The sequence below is a fragment of the Falco naumanni genome, chromosome 7 (assembly GCF_017639655.2).
Source record: "Falco naumanni isolate bFalNau1 chromosome 7, bFalNau1.pat, whole genome shotgun sequence".
Taxonomy (NCBI): domain Eukaryota; kingdom Metazoa; phylum Chordata; class Aves; order Falconiformes; family Falconidae; genus Falco; species Falco naumanni.
The window spans coordinates 51,420,011-51,440,422 of NC_054060.1; the positions used below are offsets into that span (position 1 = coordinate 51,420,011).

At 44.9% G+C, this 20,412-nt stretch overlaps 1 protein-coding gene across 2 annotated transcripts; it reads left to right on the plus strand.

The window, feature by feature from the left end:
* Window positions 1–63: 63 nt before the first annotated feature.
* LOC121091440 (synaptojanin-2-binding protein-like) lies at window positions 64–18,121 on the plus strand. Of its 2 annotated transcripts, XM_040601266.1 has the most exons (4): window positions 9,898–10,298; window positions 14,214–14,350; window positions 15,956–16,051; window positions 17,521–18,121. In XM_040601266.1, exons 1-4 carry the CDS (start codon window positions 10,232–10,234, stop codon window positions 17,659–17,661), a joined length of 441 nt encoding a protein of 146 aa, XP_040457200.1. In that variant the 5' UTR covers window positions 9,898–10,231; the 3' UTR covers window positions 17,662–18,121. The 2 variants fall into 2 exon arrangements, with proteins under 2 accessions (XP_040457199.1, XP_040457200.1); XM_040601265.1 differs by lacking the exon at window positions 14,214–14,350 and having other exon boundaries at window positions 64–10,298; window positions 17,521–17,531.
* Window positions 18,122–20,412: the final 2,291 nt, after the last annotated feature.

The following is a 20,412-nucleotide window of genomic DNA, read 5'->3' on the forward strand; positions in this document are numbered from 1 at the left end:
TTTTTTAATTGAAGTATGAAGAAAGCCTTGAAAGAGCTTGCTTTCTTTTCACAACTGTTACCTGCTCTCTTGTAGTAAACTGTAGTAAGCAGGAAAAGGTCTGTACATAGCAAACAATGTGGACAGGAAGGAAGACTAAGATATGCTTAGATAAGTGTTTCAAATTCATTTTGAGGTTATAAGAGACTTTTTCTGTTTCAGTAACTTAAAACAGCTGTAGCTGAGTAGCTATTGAATGATGGAAAGACCCATGTAATTTTTGTCCTGTAACCCAAAGCTGTAACATTAAAGATGTAGATAAGCCAATAGCTGTTTGCCGTTGATGCATATACAGATCTTAAATTCATATGTCACTGTACTTAAGTGTGTATTAGCTTTGTTTCATACTGTGTGGGTGAAATTTGAACAGCTGTTTTCTCCAAATGTTGATAAGTAGATAATAAGCTAGTGTGAACTCTTAAATCAAGTGAAGATACACAAATCAGTTATTCTGGGTTGCTCAAAACAAGGCAGAGGTAATTATTCAGCATTGATTAATTACAAGGTAGTGTGAATACACTTAGAACAAAAAGGTGTTGACTCTTTCTTGTATTAAAGAAATTCCTCTGAAAGCAAGGAGTTCAAGAAGCACAAAAACTATCCTCTCACCCACCCCCATGATGGAAGGGGGGATCTCCAGAAACGAGGCATGAGTGGTGAGGAACCTCAGGAACCCTTGCTGGATTTTTGATGTTCAGTATAAAGTCCTTGGAAATGGCCATTAAAGGAGCTCAATTTCTCTGTAGTTAGTCATATTACTATTACTAGTAACCTGTATGTCATTTGGAAAAAATTAAACAAGACGAACAACTAGGCTGCACTGTAATGAAGATCTAGGGTGTTCTGGTTTTGTTGAGGTTTTTTATTGGTTGAGGGACAAAAGTTAATTACTTACACACCAAGGAAAGATTCAACATTACTAGCAGAAGAAAGATGTCTTGCTTATTGCTGAAGGCACATACAACTGTGGTCAAAAATGGATACCAGAACACATAGCATGAACAAAGTATTCTGTCGGTCAGTAGACTTCACCTGAAATAAGTGTGTTGTACAGCTCATGAGTAAGAATTCTCCTAAAGTAGAGGGGTTTGAAGAAGGGCAATAAAATGAGTAGGAGAAAGTTTCTGCTATGAAGCCACTGGGAGGACCAAGACTTTAGTTTGAGTCTTCAAGAAAAATAATACTGTGAAGCAAGTCGGAAAGTAGAACTCTTGTTCTGTCTTGTAGTACAAGAATAGGGGGACAAGTTAATGAAGCTGAATTGGAGTTACATTTAGACTGAATTGTTATGCTCCATGCTCAGAATTTGAGCTCATTCAGAGATGAGGGTGGAACCTGAAGGGACAGACTCTCCTCATGTCTGCATCTTTTAAGAGCCTTTTGATTTCTGCAGAAATATCTGGTATTGGCTGGTGTCAGAGGGCATTAAGAAAGATGGGCTTCTGGACTGATCCCATCTGAGTTTAAGTGCCAGCGTCTAAGCTATTAAGAGGATAAAAGATGGCTTCCATGTGTGAAACAATGCATTTGAATATGCAAGGTCTCTTCCAGGGGAATGATCTTGTCCTGAGGGAATTGCATTCTAAAGCAGTGAGGGATGTTCCCAATGAGTGTATGAATTTCTTAATAGCTGTCCTTCAGTGCTGAAGGTTTGCCATATGAGGAAATGAGGGACTGAAATATCTTCTGATCTTGTAACTTGCTGACAAGATGTTCAAAAATAATGTCAGTTAAGTGAGCTTTGATACTAACCTACTGAAGTGACATTCAGATATTGCTGTTAAACTCCAAAAGCTGTTAAGCAGCTACCTTCTAGTCGGTGTTTTCCAGTGTGTGAAGCCTTTTTGTCTATAGTGTTTATACACAGCCTCGTGGTTTGGAGCCTGAGCACTGAAGTCCAGTGTCCTTCAAAGGACCTTCAGTATTTGTAAAGCTTAAGATGAAAGGGAAATAAGCAAGCAGTTCTGAAATTTGCCCTGTGTGTCACTTTATTTTGCATGAAGGAGCGATTTGGTTGTACAGAACTACCTCTACTTTTTGCTCTTAGATAATAACCATTCAGACTTCAAAAGGGCTTTTATTGACTTAAATCACAGGGTAGCAGGAGCTAAAAATGACCTAAAACTCTACTAGAAACATTCTCCTGAGAGCCTGAAAGCATAGATAAATGTGTGTATACACATGAACAGATAGGTACGTGTAAATGTATATATACATGTGCACATACACATGCATACATGCAAAAATCTAGCCAGACTCTAGCTACCTCAGTTCACTGTGTAATACTAATGGTGTCTCAGATGCAGCAGAAATACTTTTTCAACTCTTCACTAAAGTAAGGTCTGACCAGGCTATGTGTTATTCTTGCCCATTATTCTTTGTCGCTCTGCCCTCGATACTCTGTATTTTGGTAACCTTTTCCAGGCAAAGAAGGTTAGATGCCATTTGGGCAGTCAGTATGTGTTGTTTGCCAAAGCGAGCTGTACTTAGAGCAAGGTTAGAAGGGTATGGGCAATAAGAGGGACAAGGCAAAGGGGAGAGATTAGCTTTATTTTGAGACGTGGAGGTTCCCAGTGAGAAAAATAGTGAACATAGGTTATGCAAATAGATTGTGGCTTCACTGAACCAACAGCTGGCTTCTGAACAAAAGCTGATGTGATATGCTTTTTCAGTATTTTCTTTTGTTATTTTTTGCAATGGCAAACCACATAATGACAGCTAGGCATTCAAGGTTCAAGAAGTTTTTTTTCTTGGAGTGGAAGGTGTATTTTTGATGAAGTGTTGCTTTGGTCCTGTAATCATGCAGAGAACAAACAAATAGTCGCTATGTGAAAAAATGTCCTTCATAGCCTAATGTGGATCATAGATGGATGGGTCGTGAGGAGAAATTTTCCCAGTGGAGTGAGTTATGATGCATTATTGATCTCTCAACAATCAGAAGGCTTCATTTCTTTCTGCTAGGACAGTGGAATTCAACCTGTGATCCACAAGGCTGCTGGGGTTTTGTGACCTGTTCCTGAAGACTCAATAGTGAGAAACAGTGAGAAAAGTAAACTTCTTGCTGGTAGAATTTAATTCCATAGGTGCATACACCTTCACTGGAAATTTTAGGGGGCTACAAGATTGAAAAAAAATTAAAAAACACTGATGAGTCATGAGAAAGCCAGTTACAGCTGCCAGACAAATGTTTCTGCCATTGAAGTAGCTATGGATTTCTGCAGTATTTTTTTTCCCCTGCTCTACTGTAAGGTCAGTCATTTTTTCTTCCAGCCTGTTCTTTGTCATATAACGAAAATTTTTCCCTCCCTCCACTTTGATCCTTACCTGATCAGAGTACAGAAGTGCAAGGCTCTGGTAACCTGAACACAAAAGTGTCATCTCTTTTTATGTAACCTTGATGTTGAAGGGCTTGCTTAGGGGCTCAGTGCAGTGTTGCAAACTTATGTTGACACTTCTGCCCAAGAAAAATCTGCCCTGAGTTCAATAATGGAACCAGAGAACTTTCTAGTCCTAACTATATAGTTATGTTTATATTAAGATAAAGTAATTAGTAGGCAACTTCTGGGAGCAAGTAAGATGTGTCTCTAGCAAGTTGACAGACTGACTTAGCAGGGCCTTTTCTGTAACTTAAGGAGTGATCACACAGCAGAAGCACACATTTAAAAATAGCACTGTAGACACTGCACACAAAGATTACGTAATAGGATTTTTCTGTTATAGTTAGTGATCTGAGTTATATTTATTTCAAAAGACATAATCTGACGTAGTTCACAGCCATGGAATGCAAAACTGATACTTGAAGAGTAGTGGACAATTAGTCAACAATTAATGGCACATAAAATACTTCATGGAAAATAGTTTCTGTAATTTTAAAATTAAAAATTAATAAGAAAATAGATCTAAGGCTAACAGGTCATGAGTTTGTTCACTTTTAGGTAAAGCAGTAATTTTCAAACAATATACATTTATGAGTATCTAGAAAAGTCTTTCTAGATGGATCCGAACAGAAGCAGGTGACCTCCTGTTTTCATTCTTTTAATCTGAGGTACTGTGTTACAAGATGTACACTACTAATGCTGGCCATGCTTGCGATGAATAAACAAGGTGCCAATTCATAGAATCTGAAGCCCCTCCGGACAGCTCATGGTAACCTACACAGCTGTAGCTTAGGCTCGCCATGTGCCTGGCTCAGGGTACTAGCCCACTCAGGACCCTGGGGCATGAGGCAGCAGCGGGAGGCTCTGAGCACTATGCCAGCTTCTCTTACTGCTCAGCCTCCCGAGGGGCAGTGCCTGTCTTGGGCAGCTTGAAATGTGAAGTGTTCCTGCCCGTGCCAGGGTGATGGTCAGCACCCAGGCATTGGTGCCAAAGGGCGGGATCCCTGAGATGCAGACGGGCTGGTGAGAGCATGCACTTCCTGCAGCTGAGAGGGATAAGGGCCACGTGGCAGGTTGGACTTCATCCCAGACGTGCTTTCACTGCTGAAAAGAAAGTTGTGAAGAGTTCCCAAAAGACAACAGCTGTGGCTATGTCAAATCCCAGCGCTACGTGCCAAAACCCCAGTGCACGTAGCTGTGCCACACAGGAGATCCTGTCTTACCGCAGCAATCCAGATCGCTGTCATATAGCTGTGTCTTGATGGAGCTGTTCCCTAAATCAGGGGTGGCAGCCAAGCGGTAGGTGTACCTGTAAGCTCTCTGTTCCTAGTGCTCTGGCAAGCACAAACCTTTTGTTATAAATACCTGACCCGCCAAAGGGAGGTTCGGAAATCTTTTCTTGTGAGGCAAAGTCAAAGAGCAAAAACCGCAGCGCTGGGCGCGTGACTCTAGTCAGAGGCGCGCCAAACAGGTTCAAATATGATCTACTTCTACCATTGAGGTTGCACCAGCCATATACATATATTCCTTGAAATGATTTAAAGAACTCCACCCCCACTGCGCTTGTGCTTTTCAGTCGTTGGGGTTCCTCTGGTGGTCGTGCGGGGATGAAGTCAGCTATCTTCCTCGTGGTGAACTTTGGACCCGAGCAGGGCAGCTTGTTACCTGTCTAGCACAGCACTTAGCGAAAAGCCAATCTCTGTTTGCTTGTTTCTCACACTTTAGAAGGGTCGTGATGCGGGAAAAAGGCCGTTTAAGTCAGTGATGTAATAAAGGCACCTTGTTGTAGGTATGTAGCAGCTGTGGCGTAGGTAGGCTTTATGCTTTTATACGAGGTACTCTTAGTTTGGCTTTAATTACTGAAGGTAGTGGAAGTGAATTCCTCCCTGATTCTACCTTTTTTTTTTTTTTTTTTTTTTTTTTGTAGGTGTGCATGTGTATAGCTGTAGTAGCTATAGTAAGGTGCATGCCAAGAAAGGGCGCCAAGGAATGGTGTGTCCTGGTAACCAGCTGGGAGACTAGTATTGCTGTGCTTTTTCATTTCAGACCCCAAGCTTTTCTGAATACTCTTTTGAGCTGGAATAGTCTTTTCCTAAAATTACCTGTTAATAAGAAAAGCGAGCAAAGCAAAAGCCAGCCTTTGAGCTACTAAAACAGTTTTCTCCTTTGTGCTCTAACGAAATGATCCCTTTCCTCAACGCAAACATCCGTGACGTGGAGTGTGAAGCTGAGCGGAGGCCTTCCTCGCTATATCTGCTCAGGAGAAACACGCGTTAATTTGAAAATGCTTGTGGTGAGCCAGTTTTCTTGTTCCTCCCCGCTAGAGGTTCTGTAGGTGCTCAAAGAGGAGGGGGTGGACGTTTCTAGGCAACCTTTCAGGCCCCTGAAAGGTCAACAGGCGTTTTGTGACCTCAGGTGGTTCCATGGGGGCGGGGCCCTTCCAGGCCCCATCCCCTCACAATGCGCCACCACCGGGCAGCAGCGATGGCAGCGCTGCAGGTGCTGCTGGTGCTCCTGGGCCTGGCGGGGTGCCTGGCCGTGCCAGGGGACCTGTCCGGGGAGCTGCGTGTCACGGCCATGTGGACGACGGTGCCGAGGCAGATGAGCCCCCGCGCCGGCACCGACCCCCTGGCCGTGGCCTACTGGCTGGAGGTGGCGGGGCGGCCACGGGTACTGCGCGTGCGGCCCAGGCGGGGCCTGGTCTCCCAGCCCTTCACCTTGGTCACCTACGGCAAGGACGGGGCCCGCTGGGAAGAGCACCCCTTTGTGCACGACAACTGCTTCTACCAGGGCGAGGTGCAGGGGAGTCCTGGCTCCCTGGTGGCCCTCGCCAACTGTGGCAGCAGCCTCCGCGGTGTGCTCTGGATGGAGGATGGCACCTATGAGATCGAGCCCATCCCCCATGATCCAGCCTTCCGGCACATCCTCTACCGCATGGAGGCGGCCAGCGGCCCCTGGGGCCCCACCGGTGGGCTGACCCCGGAGGAGCTGCAGCACCAAAACACTTTGCTGCCCTGGTTCAGGGTCCCCCGGGCAGAAGAGGGGGAGATGCCGAAGGACTGGTGGACGCACACCAGGTATGTGAAGCTGGTAGTGGTCGTGGACAACGTGCGGTTTGTGAAGTCGGGCAGGAACGAATACGAAGTCTTGAAGCAAGTCATAGAAGTCATCAATATTGGGGATGCTCTTTATAAACAGCTTTCTGTCCGGCTGTTTCTTGTGGGATTGGAGATCTGGACCAAAAGCAACCTTATAAACGTTACTAACTCTATCAAAAAGACACTGGGTGACTTCAACAACTGGCGAAAGTCAGACCTGTCTCCACGGATGCGCCATGATACCGCTCACTTATTTGCATTTCAGAACTTTGGAGGGAGCCTGGGATTGGCATTTGTAGGGTCCATATGTGACAACCAGTGGTCGTCAGCAGTTGTGTCCTTCACTGATGGGAAGTTGTCCTCACTTGTTACCACGTTTGTCCACGAGCTGGGCCATACTCTTGGGATGCGCCATGACAAACAGGGCTGTAAATGCAGACGGAAGAAATGCATTATGTACGAAAACAACGCTGACACCGATGCGTTCAGTGACTGCAGTTATAAAGACTACTTTGACCTGCTCGGGCGTGGGGCTGCCTGTATTCGTCAACCACCAGCGCCCGGTACTCTCTACACCATGAAGCGTGAATACTGCGGGAATAAGATAGTAGAAAGCGGAGAGCAATGTGACTGTGGTTCAGAAGCGGACTGTAGAAAGGATCCTTGTTGCCACCCGAACTGTACATTTACTGCAGGTTCAGTCTGTGCTTCTGGAAAATGCTGCAAGAGCTGTCAGGTCCTTCCAGCAGGAACACTCTGCAGAGCAAGTACTGGTGACTGTGACCTGCCAGAGTATTGCAATGGGACTTCCCCGCAGTGCCCACTGGACACGTACATACAAGATGGAACCCCTTGCACAGATGGTGCTTACTGCTATCGAGGAAAATGTCCCTCCCACAGTAAACAGTGCCAGCGTCTCTTTGGCAAACAAGCCAGGGCAGCCCCTTTAGATTGCTTCAAAGCAGTGAATACTGTAGGCGACCGGTTTGGGAACTGTGGTATTCGTGACAATATCCACTTTACAAAATGCAGTATTAAGAATATCTTATGTGGTAGGGTCCAGTGTGAAAACATAGGGACATTACCTTTCTTGCAGAACCATGCAACGCTAGTCCAAACCCCTGTTGGACATAAAAAGTGTTGGGGTCTCGACTATCACGTAGGGATGCCAACAGCTGATGTGGGAGCTGTGGAAGATGGCACACCATGTGGTAGTGACATGCTTTGTATCAACAGGACATGTACCAGCATAGCAGTGCTGAACTACGACTGTAACGTGACAAGGTGTCATAACAGAGGAGTGTGTAACAATCATAAGAACTGTCACTGCAGGTATGGCTGGGCTCCTCCATATTGTGAACAAGAAGGGTTTGGAGGCAGCATTGACAGTGGACCCCCTCCAGCCAGGAGGATTTCCCAGAGAGCGAAAACAGGAATAACACTACTTGCTCTTCTTGCCCTCTGTATCTTTGGACTAACCCTTACAATATGTTATAAATGGGAAAGAGTGGGATGGCTCAGGAGGAGAAAGGCCCGCAGAAGAAGATAGTTGTTTAAAATACTGGAAAAGTCAGCAGTTCCTGAAGGAGAACGCCGGCCGGCGAGTCAAAATCCATCACAAAGCGCTTGCTGAAGACCAACAAGCAGTAGCTTCGGGTGCTCCTGGAGAAACCTTCTTTGAGCAGAGCCAGCTGATAACTCATCAAAATAACCCAGCACGTTCTGAATTGCTCTACTCTGATGTGATATCGTTAAATGCAGAGTAAATGTTATCTTTGAGTATTTTAAGTTAAGAAACGCAGGCAGTAAGGCACGCTCTTCTTTGCACCTTGAGCTCTTTAAACTGAAGCAGTAGGTAATCTGTTAGGTATAGCTTCTATGCTTCATATCAACAGTTTACAAATGTAAACTTCTTAAAACAGGTGTAAATGAATTATTTCTTCCAATGTACTCCGCCTAATGTTTTCTCTCATTCAGGGGGAGAGGTGTTTGTGAGCATCCTGCTTCTGTCGTTCCTTAATAAACAGAAAGAGAAAAAAATTGCTCTTGCAGCCTCCATTTATTTCCCGTCTGTGACATGCAAAGGTATTAGCAAGAGGCAGGTATTGCAGTGAGATGCTGCAGGTGTCTGTGGCATAAGCCCTTCCAACTGTTTCCAGGGAGCCGCCCTTCAAGAGGGAGGTAGATTGTAGGGAACAGGGTCTTCAGGTTGCGAGAGGGAAGAGAAGAATCAGCTGGATCATGCCAGTAAGCATTAGAGATCTGAACCATCAGATGTACGTCAGGAGTGTAGTGACACCAAACCTGACATTTCACAAGAACAAGTTGTCTGTCGTTTCTTTCTTAATAGTTCCTGTGATAGACAAGTCATGGTTTTGCTCATCATTGCAGGTGTAATTGGGCCTTGAATGCCTGTCTTCCACCTCTGAGGCAGGTGTCCTAACATTCAGTTTAGCAGTAAGTGTTAATGTTGTAGCATGAAGGCACGTGGCGTGCTCTTCCTCTAGTCCAGAGATCCAGCGCACAGGCTGTTTCTCCCTCCCTGTAAAATTCAGGAATCCAGAAGTGCAGATAACGTATTTTTGACTGCATTAATTCGAAGATTATCTGTACTGCAACACTGAATGAATAAAAAGGTAGCGTAACACTGAAGACCAGAGCACCTGGTCCTCATTTTCATCAGAGGAATTTCTGCAGCGTGTAGATGTGGCTGTCCTAACAGCGCCAGGCAGCTAGGGGATTCAGTTGCACTGGGCCTTGTTCGTTGTTTCCTGTTGCCTCTCCTGCCGCACTTGTAGCATGTGCTGAAACAGATAAGGATAAACTTTAACAAGGAAATAAATAGGGATAGATTTTGCCTTGCGGTATCGTTCCCAATAATCTGTTGGTTCAAGAACTCCCCGAGGTGCGGGAGTCCCAGGTTCAAGTGGCTTCTCTGTTAGATGGAACGTTGAACTACTTTGCCTCGTTTATTGCTAGGTAATGATCTATTCTGTAGAGTTTTGAGGGAATGTCCTGAATCCTCAGACTGAACACCTTCTACAGGACATAGTCATGTATTTACTGATCCCGGTGGCACTGGCCAGCACAGCGGTTCGATGTGCTAATTGTGGTTCGGAACCTAAGGCTCTGCAGGCTCTTTTACACCCACTCTAGCGTACTTTTATCCGCTTTTTAAGCTTTCAGGAGGAACCCGGCTCGAGTCTGGGGAGCCGTGCGGTGCCGAGGCCAGGGACAGTGCGTTGCGCGAGGCGTTGTGCTGTGCGCCCCGGCAGGCGAGGACGGTCCCCCGGGGCCCGGCCCGCAGTCGTCGCTGCGGTGAGAGCCTATCGCTAATGGCGTCAGGGGTCCGAGGGAGTAGCCCCGCTCCGTCGGCCCCTGCGGCTCCCGGGCCCTCCTCCCGGGGTATGTTCGCGCTCCGGACGCGTCTGGGCACCGCTTCGGAGGGCAGGGCCGTTGGGGGATTCCGGCCGACTGCCAGGGCCGAGCCCCGGGGTCAGGGGCCGGTGCTGGGCCCCAGCGCTCGTTGGCCGCCCGCCCCGTCCCGGGTGCTCGCGGCGAGCCGGGCCGCGGGCTGGCAGACGGGCGCGCTCCTCGGGCGGCGCGGCCGGGCGCGGACTACAACTCCCAGCGCTCCGCGGCACGGCCCTGCGGCGGTGGCGGCCGGGGAAACGACAGCGGCTGCCTCAGGAGCCGAATTCACCTTCAGGCCGCAGCATGAACGGCAGCGTGGCGGGCGGCGGCTTTTCCGAGCAGGTCATCAGCCTCACTCGCCGACCCTCAGGTAGGCCGGGGGCGGCCGCCCGGCGCCGGGCCCTTGGCCCCTTCCGGCCGGGGCCGCCGCGCCGAGGCCTGCGCGGCCCCGATGGTGGGGGCTGGCCGGGGGGCTCGGCGGCGCTGGGGCAGCGGCGTGACGGTCCTGGCCGTGCCCGCTCCCAGGCACTGGTGCGGTAACCCTGGGGTTCCCGGCCACGGCGTGCCCTTGGCGGTGGCCCGTGGCGGGGAAAGCCCGTGTCCCGCGTGAGGGGAGCCGGCTGGGCCCGGCTTTGTCCCCGGTACGAGCAGCGGCAGCGGCCGGTGGCTGGGGTGGGCCGGCTCCCTCTTGGCTTTCCCGGAGCTGCCATCTCCTGCTTTCCAGTGAGGTGGCAAGTGCTCAGCCCTCAGCCGTGTGGGTTACCCAGCGTTAGGGAGCGTTTTGAAAGATATTGGTTCAAAGTGACCATGCCCTGTACCGTCAGCTTCGTGCTAGTTGTTGGGGGGCAGCGTCAGGGGGCTTCGGGGCGGCGGGAGTGCAGGCTGGGAGGGAGAGGGAGCAGGGCAGCCCCTGTGGTGTTATTTTGGCTTCACTTTCCCGGTCACAGCAGCATGTGCTCTCATGGAAGCCTGCAGATGCCTGTCCACCCTTGTATTCTTACAGAATTTCTGATGCCATTCCAATCACGCTTTCAGAAGCGCAGCAAGTTAGCACCAAACCTACAGCTCTGGAGGAAAATCCTGGCTCCAAAGAACCGCAGGCTCCAGGGAGGTTTTGGAGCTGGAGCTGAACTTTGGTGCACGAGGCCTTCTCTTTAATTAATACAAGCACGAAAGAAAACGTGGCAGCCCTTCTGCCTGTACAGCTGCCGGGTGCGGCTGCCAGTCGGCCTTGGGTCCACGGGCCCCCCAGGAACCCTTGGCTCCATGGGCCCTGCAGGAACCCGCAGCACCCACACTGTTGGTGTGTGTACCATTTTTCTTTCTCCGGGGTGATGGTAGTTCCTGTGCAGGGCTGGGGTCTGTCCTGGCCCTTGTGCCAGCGATCACAACCGAAAGGGTGAGCCCAGCAGGCAGCCCTCTGCCACCCTTGCCTAACAGCGGCCACTGGTCTGAAAGCTGCTTAGCCCTGCCTGCACAACCACAAGCTCGAGCTAATGAAGCCATGCTTGTCAGTGAAAAGTATTTGCTAAAGAAAGCCAGTTTTGATGGGAAAGCTGTTTCTATACTTTTGGGAACCTAAAATTGTGAGGGAGGTAGAAGCGGATGTTGAAAGGGCAGAGTTGACAGGTCTTGAATGCAGCCAAGGCAGTTTAAATCTTGTTACCATAAGCAGCATTTGTCCCATCGTTAAGGTGGGCTGTGTACTTTTAGAGTTAGGTTTCTAACTACGTCACTTGATTTGAAGGTCCTGCCATGTGAACAATTATTTATTTCTGTGGAAGGAAAAAAGCACTGTTTTCTGTAAATCACAGTGTGATCCCGTAATCTCTGTAATTGGAGTTCTGACTGCAACTTCTTAAAACGGGTCGGCTGCTAAACATCTCTGGCAAAAGTTTGCCAACGGGGGGAATGCATTTACAGTGACAAAACTGTGTGTATGTCTCTCAAATTTCCTTCTGAGATACTAGGCTGAAATTAGGCAGAAAAATGTGGTTTTATGGAAAACTAAGTAACTTCATTGGTTCAATTTGTAACATTATTAATTTTCTCTTTTCCTAATCCTGCCAATCATGATTTTTTTTTTTTAAATGTCTTTTGGAGGAACTTTTTGAAGTTTAAGGGAGGGGGGTAAATGAGGCATAGGGAGGTCTGCAGCCTCAGGGAAGGTCAGAAGTTTAGCCCAGCACCTGCTTTTAAAGCTTTGCAGTTCCACTTGTGGTCCCTTGTAGACAAGAGATGCAGCGCCATGTGCCGTCTTCTTCCCCTTGCTCCTTTTCTCCCGGTTATGCTGTGTCTCTATGGCTGCATGAACTGGAAAGAGGAGAACAGCAGAGAGCTCAAGGAAAGATAGGGAAGATATTTTTAGTCAGAGTGAAAGTTTTAAGTGCTGGAAAGGAAAGACAGAGTGAAGAAGCCCTGTGAATACTTAAATTGGTCGGGCATGAACTGCTGCCTCTTTTTGTCACAAATATCTGCTCCTGTCTAATATTGCCTCTGCTGATGAAAACTGAGACACTTAATCATTTTTCCAATCATGAATGAAAACTTGTAAAATGTATACTTCTTTCATATATATTTGGGTTTTTTTCTTTATATGTAGAGAATCAGTGTGTTCTGAAACTCCTGATTCCTTCTTTCTGGCTTTTTAAAAGTGATTAAACCTTGTACTTTCTGTAGTATTCATTCCCCATATTCTCAGGTCATTAGCTTCATGACAAATAATTTTTAGGATTGTGGATTTATTTTTTTTTAATTCCCATTGAATGGTGTGTTACTGTGCACAACTGTCCCTTCTTGGGATAGATATAGAATAGCTGAAATGTCAGTGTTTCTTCAGTCTGCTGCTGCTTCCGTTTTCTTCCTTGTTTCTCTGAAGCTGCCAGGAAGGGGAGAAAAAAGAAAAAAGGTGTAGCAAGTTTGCCGTTAATATTTCTTTACTTCACAGCTGTAGATGCACACTTAAAATAGCGTGACTCATCTGATATATCCTTTGATCTCCTATGACTGATTTAAAATGCTGCTTCCCAGCAGGCACAAGGCGATTTTATTTTCATTTGCAACTCTGCTTCTCAAACTTTCTAATCCTAACTTTGAGAGGAAGTAGAAAAGAAAGAGAAAATAAATAAATCAGCCTGGCTGAATGTGGGGAGAATTTGCCTTCAGCTGATCTTGACGATAGGTTTTGGCTGACTAATTTAAGTCAGGAAAAAAAAAAGAAGTTTTTTCTTCTTCCATTTACTTTGGTTGTATATATTTTTTTCCCCCTCAACTTCGCTTTTTTCATTGCAAGCCTCTTCTTAAGGAATCTTTCTCAACCCTTGTCACTTATTATTTACAGAGAAACTTAGCTGCATGTGCAGTGGGCAATGTGCTTTTGTAACCTGTCGTTTTTCAGATTTTGAATTCAGTTTGTTCTTCGGGATTTCTATGAAACAAGAAGTCTTAATCTTTAACTGCACTTTCATCCAGCAGCTGGTTCCAGCTAGAGATCTGTAATCAAAGCTTACTTTAAAGAACAATATGAAACATAACAAAAATACAAAGTGAACATCAGTTTTGTTTAATGTATGTGTGTTCCATTTTGTTTTGCTTTAAATCTGAGAACTTTGTCTTTATTTCCTGTCGTGTTTTAAATTCCTGAAACAGGACAAAGTGATTACATACAATTTGAAGTAGTTGCATCTAAGCTAACCTTATTCTTTTGAGGTGCCAGTTTCAACTCCTGACATGTGGAAGGGGAGCCTTCTGAGTTCTAGGTGCCCTCGAGCTGGTAGCCCAGCTCTGCTTGCCCGTCTCCTCATCTGTAGACAGGGTCTAATGCTCCTTGCCTTTCCTAACTCTGTTTCCCAGATCATGAAATGCTTGTTGGGCATGATTTCTTGTTGCTCAAAGGTAATGATTTATTGTAGCCTCCTGTGAAATGGAGAATGCTTTGCTTTCATGCTGTGCTGAAGAGACGTATTCCGTTCCTGCTGAGGGCTCAGTTGTCGTCTTAGAAATGCATTTCCCAACGCCCACCTGAAAATGGCTCACGGATGCTTTATGGAATAAAGCATGTGGGCCCTCAGGCATTCAGTGTCTCTTCTCTGCTTTCAAGACCAGTTTCATGAGAATAACTTTGCTAGACAGTGATGGCTGGAAAGGATGATGCAGATTTGTGTGCTGGGAGTTTTAGTATGGTGGAGAAAATAAGACAATGTGGGAAGGTACAGTCCCCAACAACAGCAAGGAAGTGTGAAGCTTTGAGCTTTTTCTCATCAGCTTTCTCTTTGGCTTACCTTAGGCCTGGGCTTCAACATTGTTGGTGGGACAGATAAGCCGTACATTTCCAATGACAGCAGCATCTATGTCAGCTGGATCAAAAAGGATGGGGCAGCTTACCTTGATGGCCGGTTACAAGAAGGAGATAAAATTTTAGCGGTAAGCCTTTTCTTCTGTCACCCTATGTGTTCTTGAAATGCTGTGATCAGTGATGCGATGCGGGTTTGCCATTGCAGTGCACAAAGAGGAGGGATGTGATGCATGCAGTTAGATGATGCTGAGCAAATTCCATGAAGGAGCTAATTTGGTGCTTTGGGGAGAGCTTTGAGCACTAAGGAGATGAGTGCCTCTACACGTGGACCCATCTCTTCTGCCTTCTTGATCTGTCTCAGAAGCACTCCTTGGTGATATGTCTGTATTTCCTCTGCGACTTCCCTGCCCAAGGTTTTAGAATCCGTTGGTCCCTCTCTTGCCCACAACAGATCGTCATTTACACACATGGAAATAAACTTCCAGGTTTTAGAATCCACTGTTTCTTCTCTTGCTCACAGTGAATCATCATTTACACATGTGGAAATAAACTTCCAGGTTTTCTACCTCTAAGTTTCCATTTTTTGACTCATAGGCAGTGATTACTGCTGATTCTTTTGCTCAGGGGGATTTTTAGGCTCTAAAACTTCTGAAGGTCATAAAACTCTTCATTTCAGCATACCAGGAATAATAGAGGCTGCTTCTCCTTTTAGAAAGAATTTTTAAAGTGATTGAGGTTCAGTCCCACTGATTCTTTAGACAGTTGGCAATCATAAAAGACAATATGCTTTACAAATTCATGAGTGAAGTTATGTCTTCTAGTGTGATACATGATCTTTTAATTTTATTTTATACTTGCTTATTATGTTACACATGTAATCTTTTTAGCCTCTATAAAGTGCCTTGCAGTAGTTGGAGCCTATTATTGATCCAGAAAACGATACCAAGTTAAATGGAGAACATTATCCTATCTTTTCTTGGCAGTTTAATAGTTACATACTTCTGTTTGGGGAGTCTAAATATCAAGAGAAGGGAGGCATTGGATGTGATCTCAGGGCATACAAGGCATTGGATGTGATCTCAGGGCATACAATCAGGGGTAATGGGGTTGAAAAAGAAAAATTAGGATGAATATCATCAGTTAGTGAATGAAATCAAGTAGGTTATAAAACCTTCTATCCTAAGATATTAAATTACAAAAAATCCTAACACTTTCAAAGTAGATGCCAATATATATATATATGTAAGTCTTTATTTTGTTACATCAGTATGCTTTTAAATGTATGTTTACACCAATCTTTCAAACAGAAAGGTTTCAAAGATAGACCAGTAGAGGGAACAGTGTGGGAAATAAACTCATAATAATAATTTTGCTGTGGCTGCTCTTTCAATTTCATTAGCTGTGAGAATTATACCTTTGATTTGTTTCCAGTAAAGCAACAACATAAGAAATTGCTAATGACTGTCGTCTTATATTCTAGTTTTGCTTCTAGCTAGTTTTTTTCAGTACCTCTGTGTTTTGGCTTGGAGTTTTTCATGCTATCTCTCAACATATAAAAATACATCTATAATATGAATGGATGAATATGGATCTTGCTGATTTTAGTATCATGCCCCAAATGTGGAATTTTGTGAAAGAGGAAGTTTCTTATCTCCTTCCTATGTTAGCTTGCATCATCAAAAAATCTGCTTTTTGCCCTTCAGCAACTGATTCTCCTTTTCCTTTTTTACTAGGTCAACGGCAGAGACTTGAAGAATTTGCGGCACAAGGATGCTGTGGAACTGTTCAAGAATGCAGGCTGTGACGTGTCTCTGAAAATTCAGCGCAGGGTATGTTTTACCTGTTTCTTAGGATTATTTCTGTCTCAGTTTAGACTGTTTTTTATGATTGATAATTCTCTATTTCATGAGGCAGAAAAATACCATGTCCAGGTGCTCATTGTGAATAATAGATAAAGGTTTTGTTTGAACTATGGCCTTGTCTCGTTGACCACAGGTGTAATCATCCATGCATTAACTGTTTGTAACAGTATCAGAGAAGGGGTGAGTTTGAAGACGTCCCTAAGTTTTTGTTTTGTTGGAGTGTATTGTGTTTTCTCACAGATCTCCCTTGTGAGGCAAAGGTTTGTTTGTGAAGACAGAATCTCAGGTTCTCCAATTTTGTTTCAGAGGCTAGAATCTTACTGGAGACAAAACTCCCCTGTTGCTTCAGAGGTCATCACTCATGTTAGTGTTGAGATGTGTGTGCAACCCACCACTACAAGAAAGACATTGAGGTGCTGGAGTGTGTCCCAAGAAGAACAATAAAGCTGGTGAAGGGTCTAGAGCAGAAGTCATATGAGCAGCAGCTGAGGGAACTGGGGTTGTTTAGCCTGGAGAAAAGAAGGCTGAGGGGCGACTGTACTGCTCTCTACAACTAACTGAAAGGAGGCTGTAGCAAGGTGGGGATCAGTCTCTTCTCCCAAGTAACAGGCAATAGGATGGCCTTAAGATGCACCAGAGGAGGTTTAGATTAGGTATTAGGAAAAATTTCTTCACAGAAGGGGTTGTCAAACACTGAAACAGGCTGCCCAGGGGAGTGGTTGAGTCACCATCCCTGAAGGCATTTAAAAGATGTGTCAGTGTGGCACTTAAGGGCATGGTTTAGTGGTGAACTTGGCAGTGCTGGGCTAATGATTGGACTCTATGATCTTAAAGGTCTTTTCCAACCTAAATTGTTGTATGATTCTGTGACATGTTGTCTGCTATAGTTTAAGTATACTGGACCATTTTGGATATAGAAACAGGGGAATCCATAATCCATTGTAATTTGAACATCCTGGGATAGCATTGAAGTTGACAAAGGAAATACTGATCAGCCTGAAGCATGCTGGTGATGAGAGGTGGGTTTGAAGCCCCTTTTATACTCCCTTAGTAAAGGAGTAAATCTGGACTAGTGTACAGGGTGGGTAAGAAAATTGGAGATAATTAGTGATGCCCTTTTCCTGGTAAAGACACTAGGAAATGGTGTGGTGGGAAGTGCGTCAAGGGATGACTGATGTGTGTGTCATTGCTTCTGCTGTTAGAGTCCTGGTTTACAAAGTGACAGAGAAACATGAGGGTGCCTGGTAGCAACTGGGTACTCTGCGGTAAAGCTGAGTCCATCCAAAGCCGTTCTAACTGTCCTTTCTGTTCTGTGGAGTGTACAGGTACCTGGAGAAACTGTTTCGTACATCTTTTACAAATCCCTTGAACCTGACAGAGAACTGGGGGCTTTCCTGTGATAGGCTCTGACACAAATACTTCTTTTTTTCTTGTAGTTGCAACCACAAAATGGCCCTGCGGGTCATCAAGGCGATGGAGAATCAGGTGGGCTTCCTCTAGCCACCATTCTTGTGCCAGGCCTGGCGCTTGCTGTGGCAGCAGTCTGGATCTTGCTGAGGTATCGACAGCGGATGTGAAGATTTCACATTTTGGATATCACTGCATATTTTACACAGCTATGATGTAATTTAAAGATGGAGAATCAACGATCTTGTCACAAACTGATGTCAAAAAGGATGATTGCCTATCATAAAGCTGCTGCTGCTGTTCTTTATATATTGATTTTGTTACAGAATGGATGGAAGCAGAGAGGAAAAGGGGAAGGGAGATGACTGTGTTCACACGTAGAGTGGGATGGCTGTATTTTTGACTAATCTGAGGAGGTTTTGCCATCCCCCTCTGTTTTGCACCATGAACTTTCAAACACATTCATCTATTCCATGTTTTAAGATGTGGCTTTTGGTTATAGGGAGTGGGGGTTGGCATGGTTTTACATCAAAACATTTACGAGAGGCTTTGCCTTGTTTCCACTGATTTTTTCTTGAAACTAATGATCCCTGTCTGAACCATGAATAAAGAGAAGTAATGCGGAGGGTATATTATTTTTTTCATAGAATTGTTGTTGGTTGTTGCTACATAAATGCCTTAAGAAAATGGTATAAAATCTAATCTGTGATTTCACAGGTAAAACCATCGGTATAGCTGATGATTTAACAGTAATATGCGGTATTGGTGAGGTATTCTACCAGCTCTGGAGAGATAGAAGATAGCCTGCAGCTAGAAAAAGACTGATTGCCTGAGTGACTGCTCATGACTGCTCATTCTTGGGTCAGAGTTGTAAGAGAAAGCTTTCTACAAAATGCTAGGGTACTGGAGACAGTCAGAGAATTGAATCACAAGGATAAGCAGTGGCAAGAGATTTGGACATGCTGAAGCTGCAGAAGAGTCTTTAAATTAGTGATGAAGCAATAGGCCCACCATGCAGCAAACAGATTGAAGTCTGCATCTCTCAGGTTAAAGGTCTGGTTTTGTTTTGGGTTTTTTTTGTTTTGTTTTGTTTTGTGGGGAATTTATTTAAAGTTTTCTATAGCAGTTAACTTGCTCTCTGCAGTCAGAAAATCTTATGATGATTGAAAGGGAGAAACCGAGAGTAAGCTGGGGTTGTCCTGGCTAATGTGATGTTCAGGAGGTAGACTGGCAGATGTAAGCTGGGATAAGGCTTAGCAAGTAAAACCAAAGGGAGAGACCCTTGCTCTGGAAAGCATATTGCTGAATTTACCTGCAGAGTCTCATCTCACTGTGATTTGAATGGTTTTAAATGCCCCATCTGACATGAGCTCTTTGGAGTAAGACCTGTTTCTCTTGTCTCCAAGAAATCAACGTGTTTTGTTGTTTCTGTAAAGGAAAAGCAAAATGCATGGTCTGGTCTGTATGGTGCCAAAAAAAAAAATCACCTATGCAATATATGTATTCAGACAAAGAAAAACCAGTGTCTTGGTGCTTTACTTCAGTCTTTATTACTCTGGCATGAAGTTGCTGATGTGTTTGAAGTTGTTGTGTGTTCCCTCAGGGTTGTACTCCTACTGTCTGCTGGAGGTAGAAATGGTATGCTGTTATCCCTGACATTCCTACACTACCATGGAGTGTCAGATCACTTAGACCACATTAAATCTTGCTTTGGCCTAAAAACTGTGCTAATATAATGGGAAGAGGAAACAGGAGGAATTCCGCTCAGTGTTCGTAGGGGACTTTGAGAACAGACTTGAGGTTTGGTGAACATATATTGGTGTTGGATGGCCTGGGCCGATGCATGCAGTGACTTGCCTTGACCTGCAAACCAGTTATGGCTGATAACAGAACAGCTGTTCAGACAGATCTTCACATATGCAGCATGAACAAGCTTTACATGTCTGTGACCTGCTCTGAATATTGGCTGTGGTGTCCACATGAAGCACGTGCATGTATTAAGGCAGATGATTAGAAGTTGATGCTGTTGTATCACAGCAATTAGAATAAAGATGCAGATTGTAAGAAAAAGGCTTGTCTGGGACAAACCTCTTGTTAGCCTTCGCCCGAGTCGAGTTTCTGTGAGAGCAGGTATGTGTAACAGGCTAGGAGGATGAGGATTTGCACAAGGGAGTGGTTGGTTTTACTCATTTCCTATTGAAGTAAGCAGAGAAAGCAAAGCCTTTGGGGTTTTGTTTTTTGTTTTTCAGCTTTGGGATTTTGATACTGCCCAGACATGATTACCATCTGTGTCTCAGGCAGTTTGTTATGGGGGCAGGGTTATATCCAGTGCCCAGATAATGTAGCTTACTGAGAAAGAAAAGGCTCTTCTGGTGCATAGTGTTCCTTTGGATTTCTTTTCACAATCACTGAATAATTTTAATACCACAGGATTAACTCAGTGGCTTTTTCAGAAGTCTGAATAGTAGTTTTTACTCAGAATTTAAACTGTCCAATTTAATGTCCTAACCCTTAGGAACATCTTTCCGTGTCTGCCTCCTTCAAACCAGTGCCTGAGAAGTACCAAACAATCCCTTTTCCAATCCCCAGCCATCTCTTGTCCCATTTATTGACAAAATCCTCATAGAAAATAATACCCCAACCCCAAACTCTCCTGTGAGCTGTGGCTCATACTGCTTGCAGCAGCTAGACTGTCTCACCTAAACTGTGTGTGTTTTCCAAAGTCTTTTCCACTCTGTGGTTTCTCTAACCCTGAGTTTCATTTTTACACTGAATGCTGTATATACATATTCTGTCATTGTGGAAGAAGTGAACTAAAAAAAATATATCTAATGAGGACAGTTTGTAAATCCAAGTGATCAGAGAGAGTTTAACTTTTGTTACAACTTCAGTCTCTTAAGTTCTGAAAAAAAAAAAAGTTG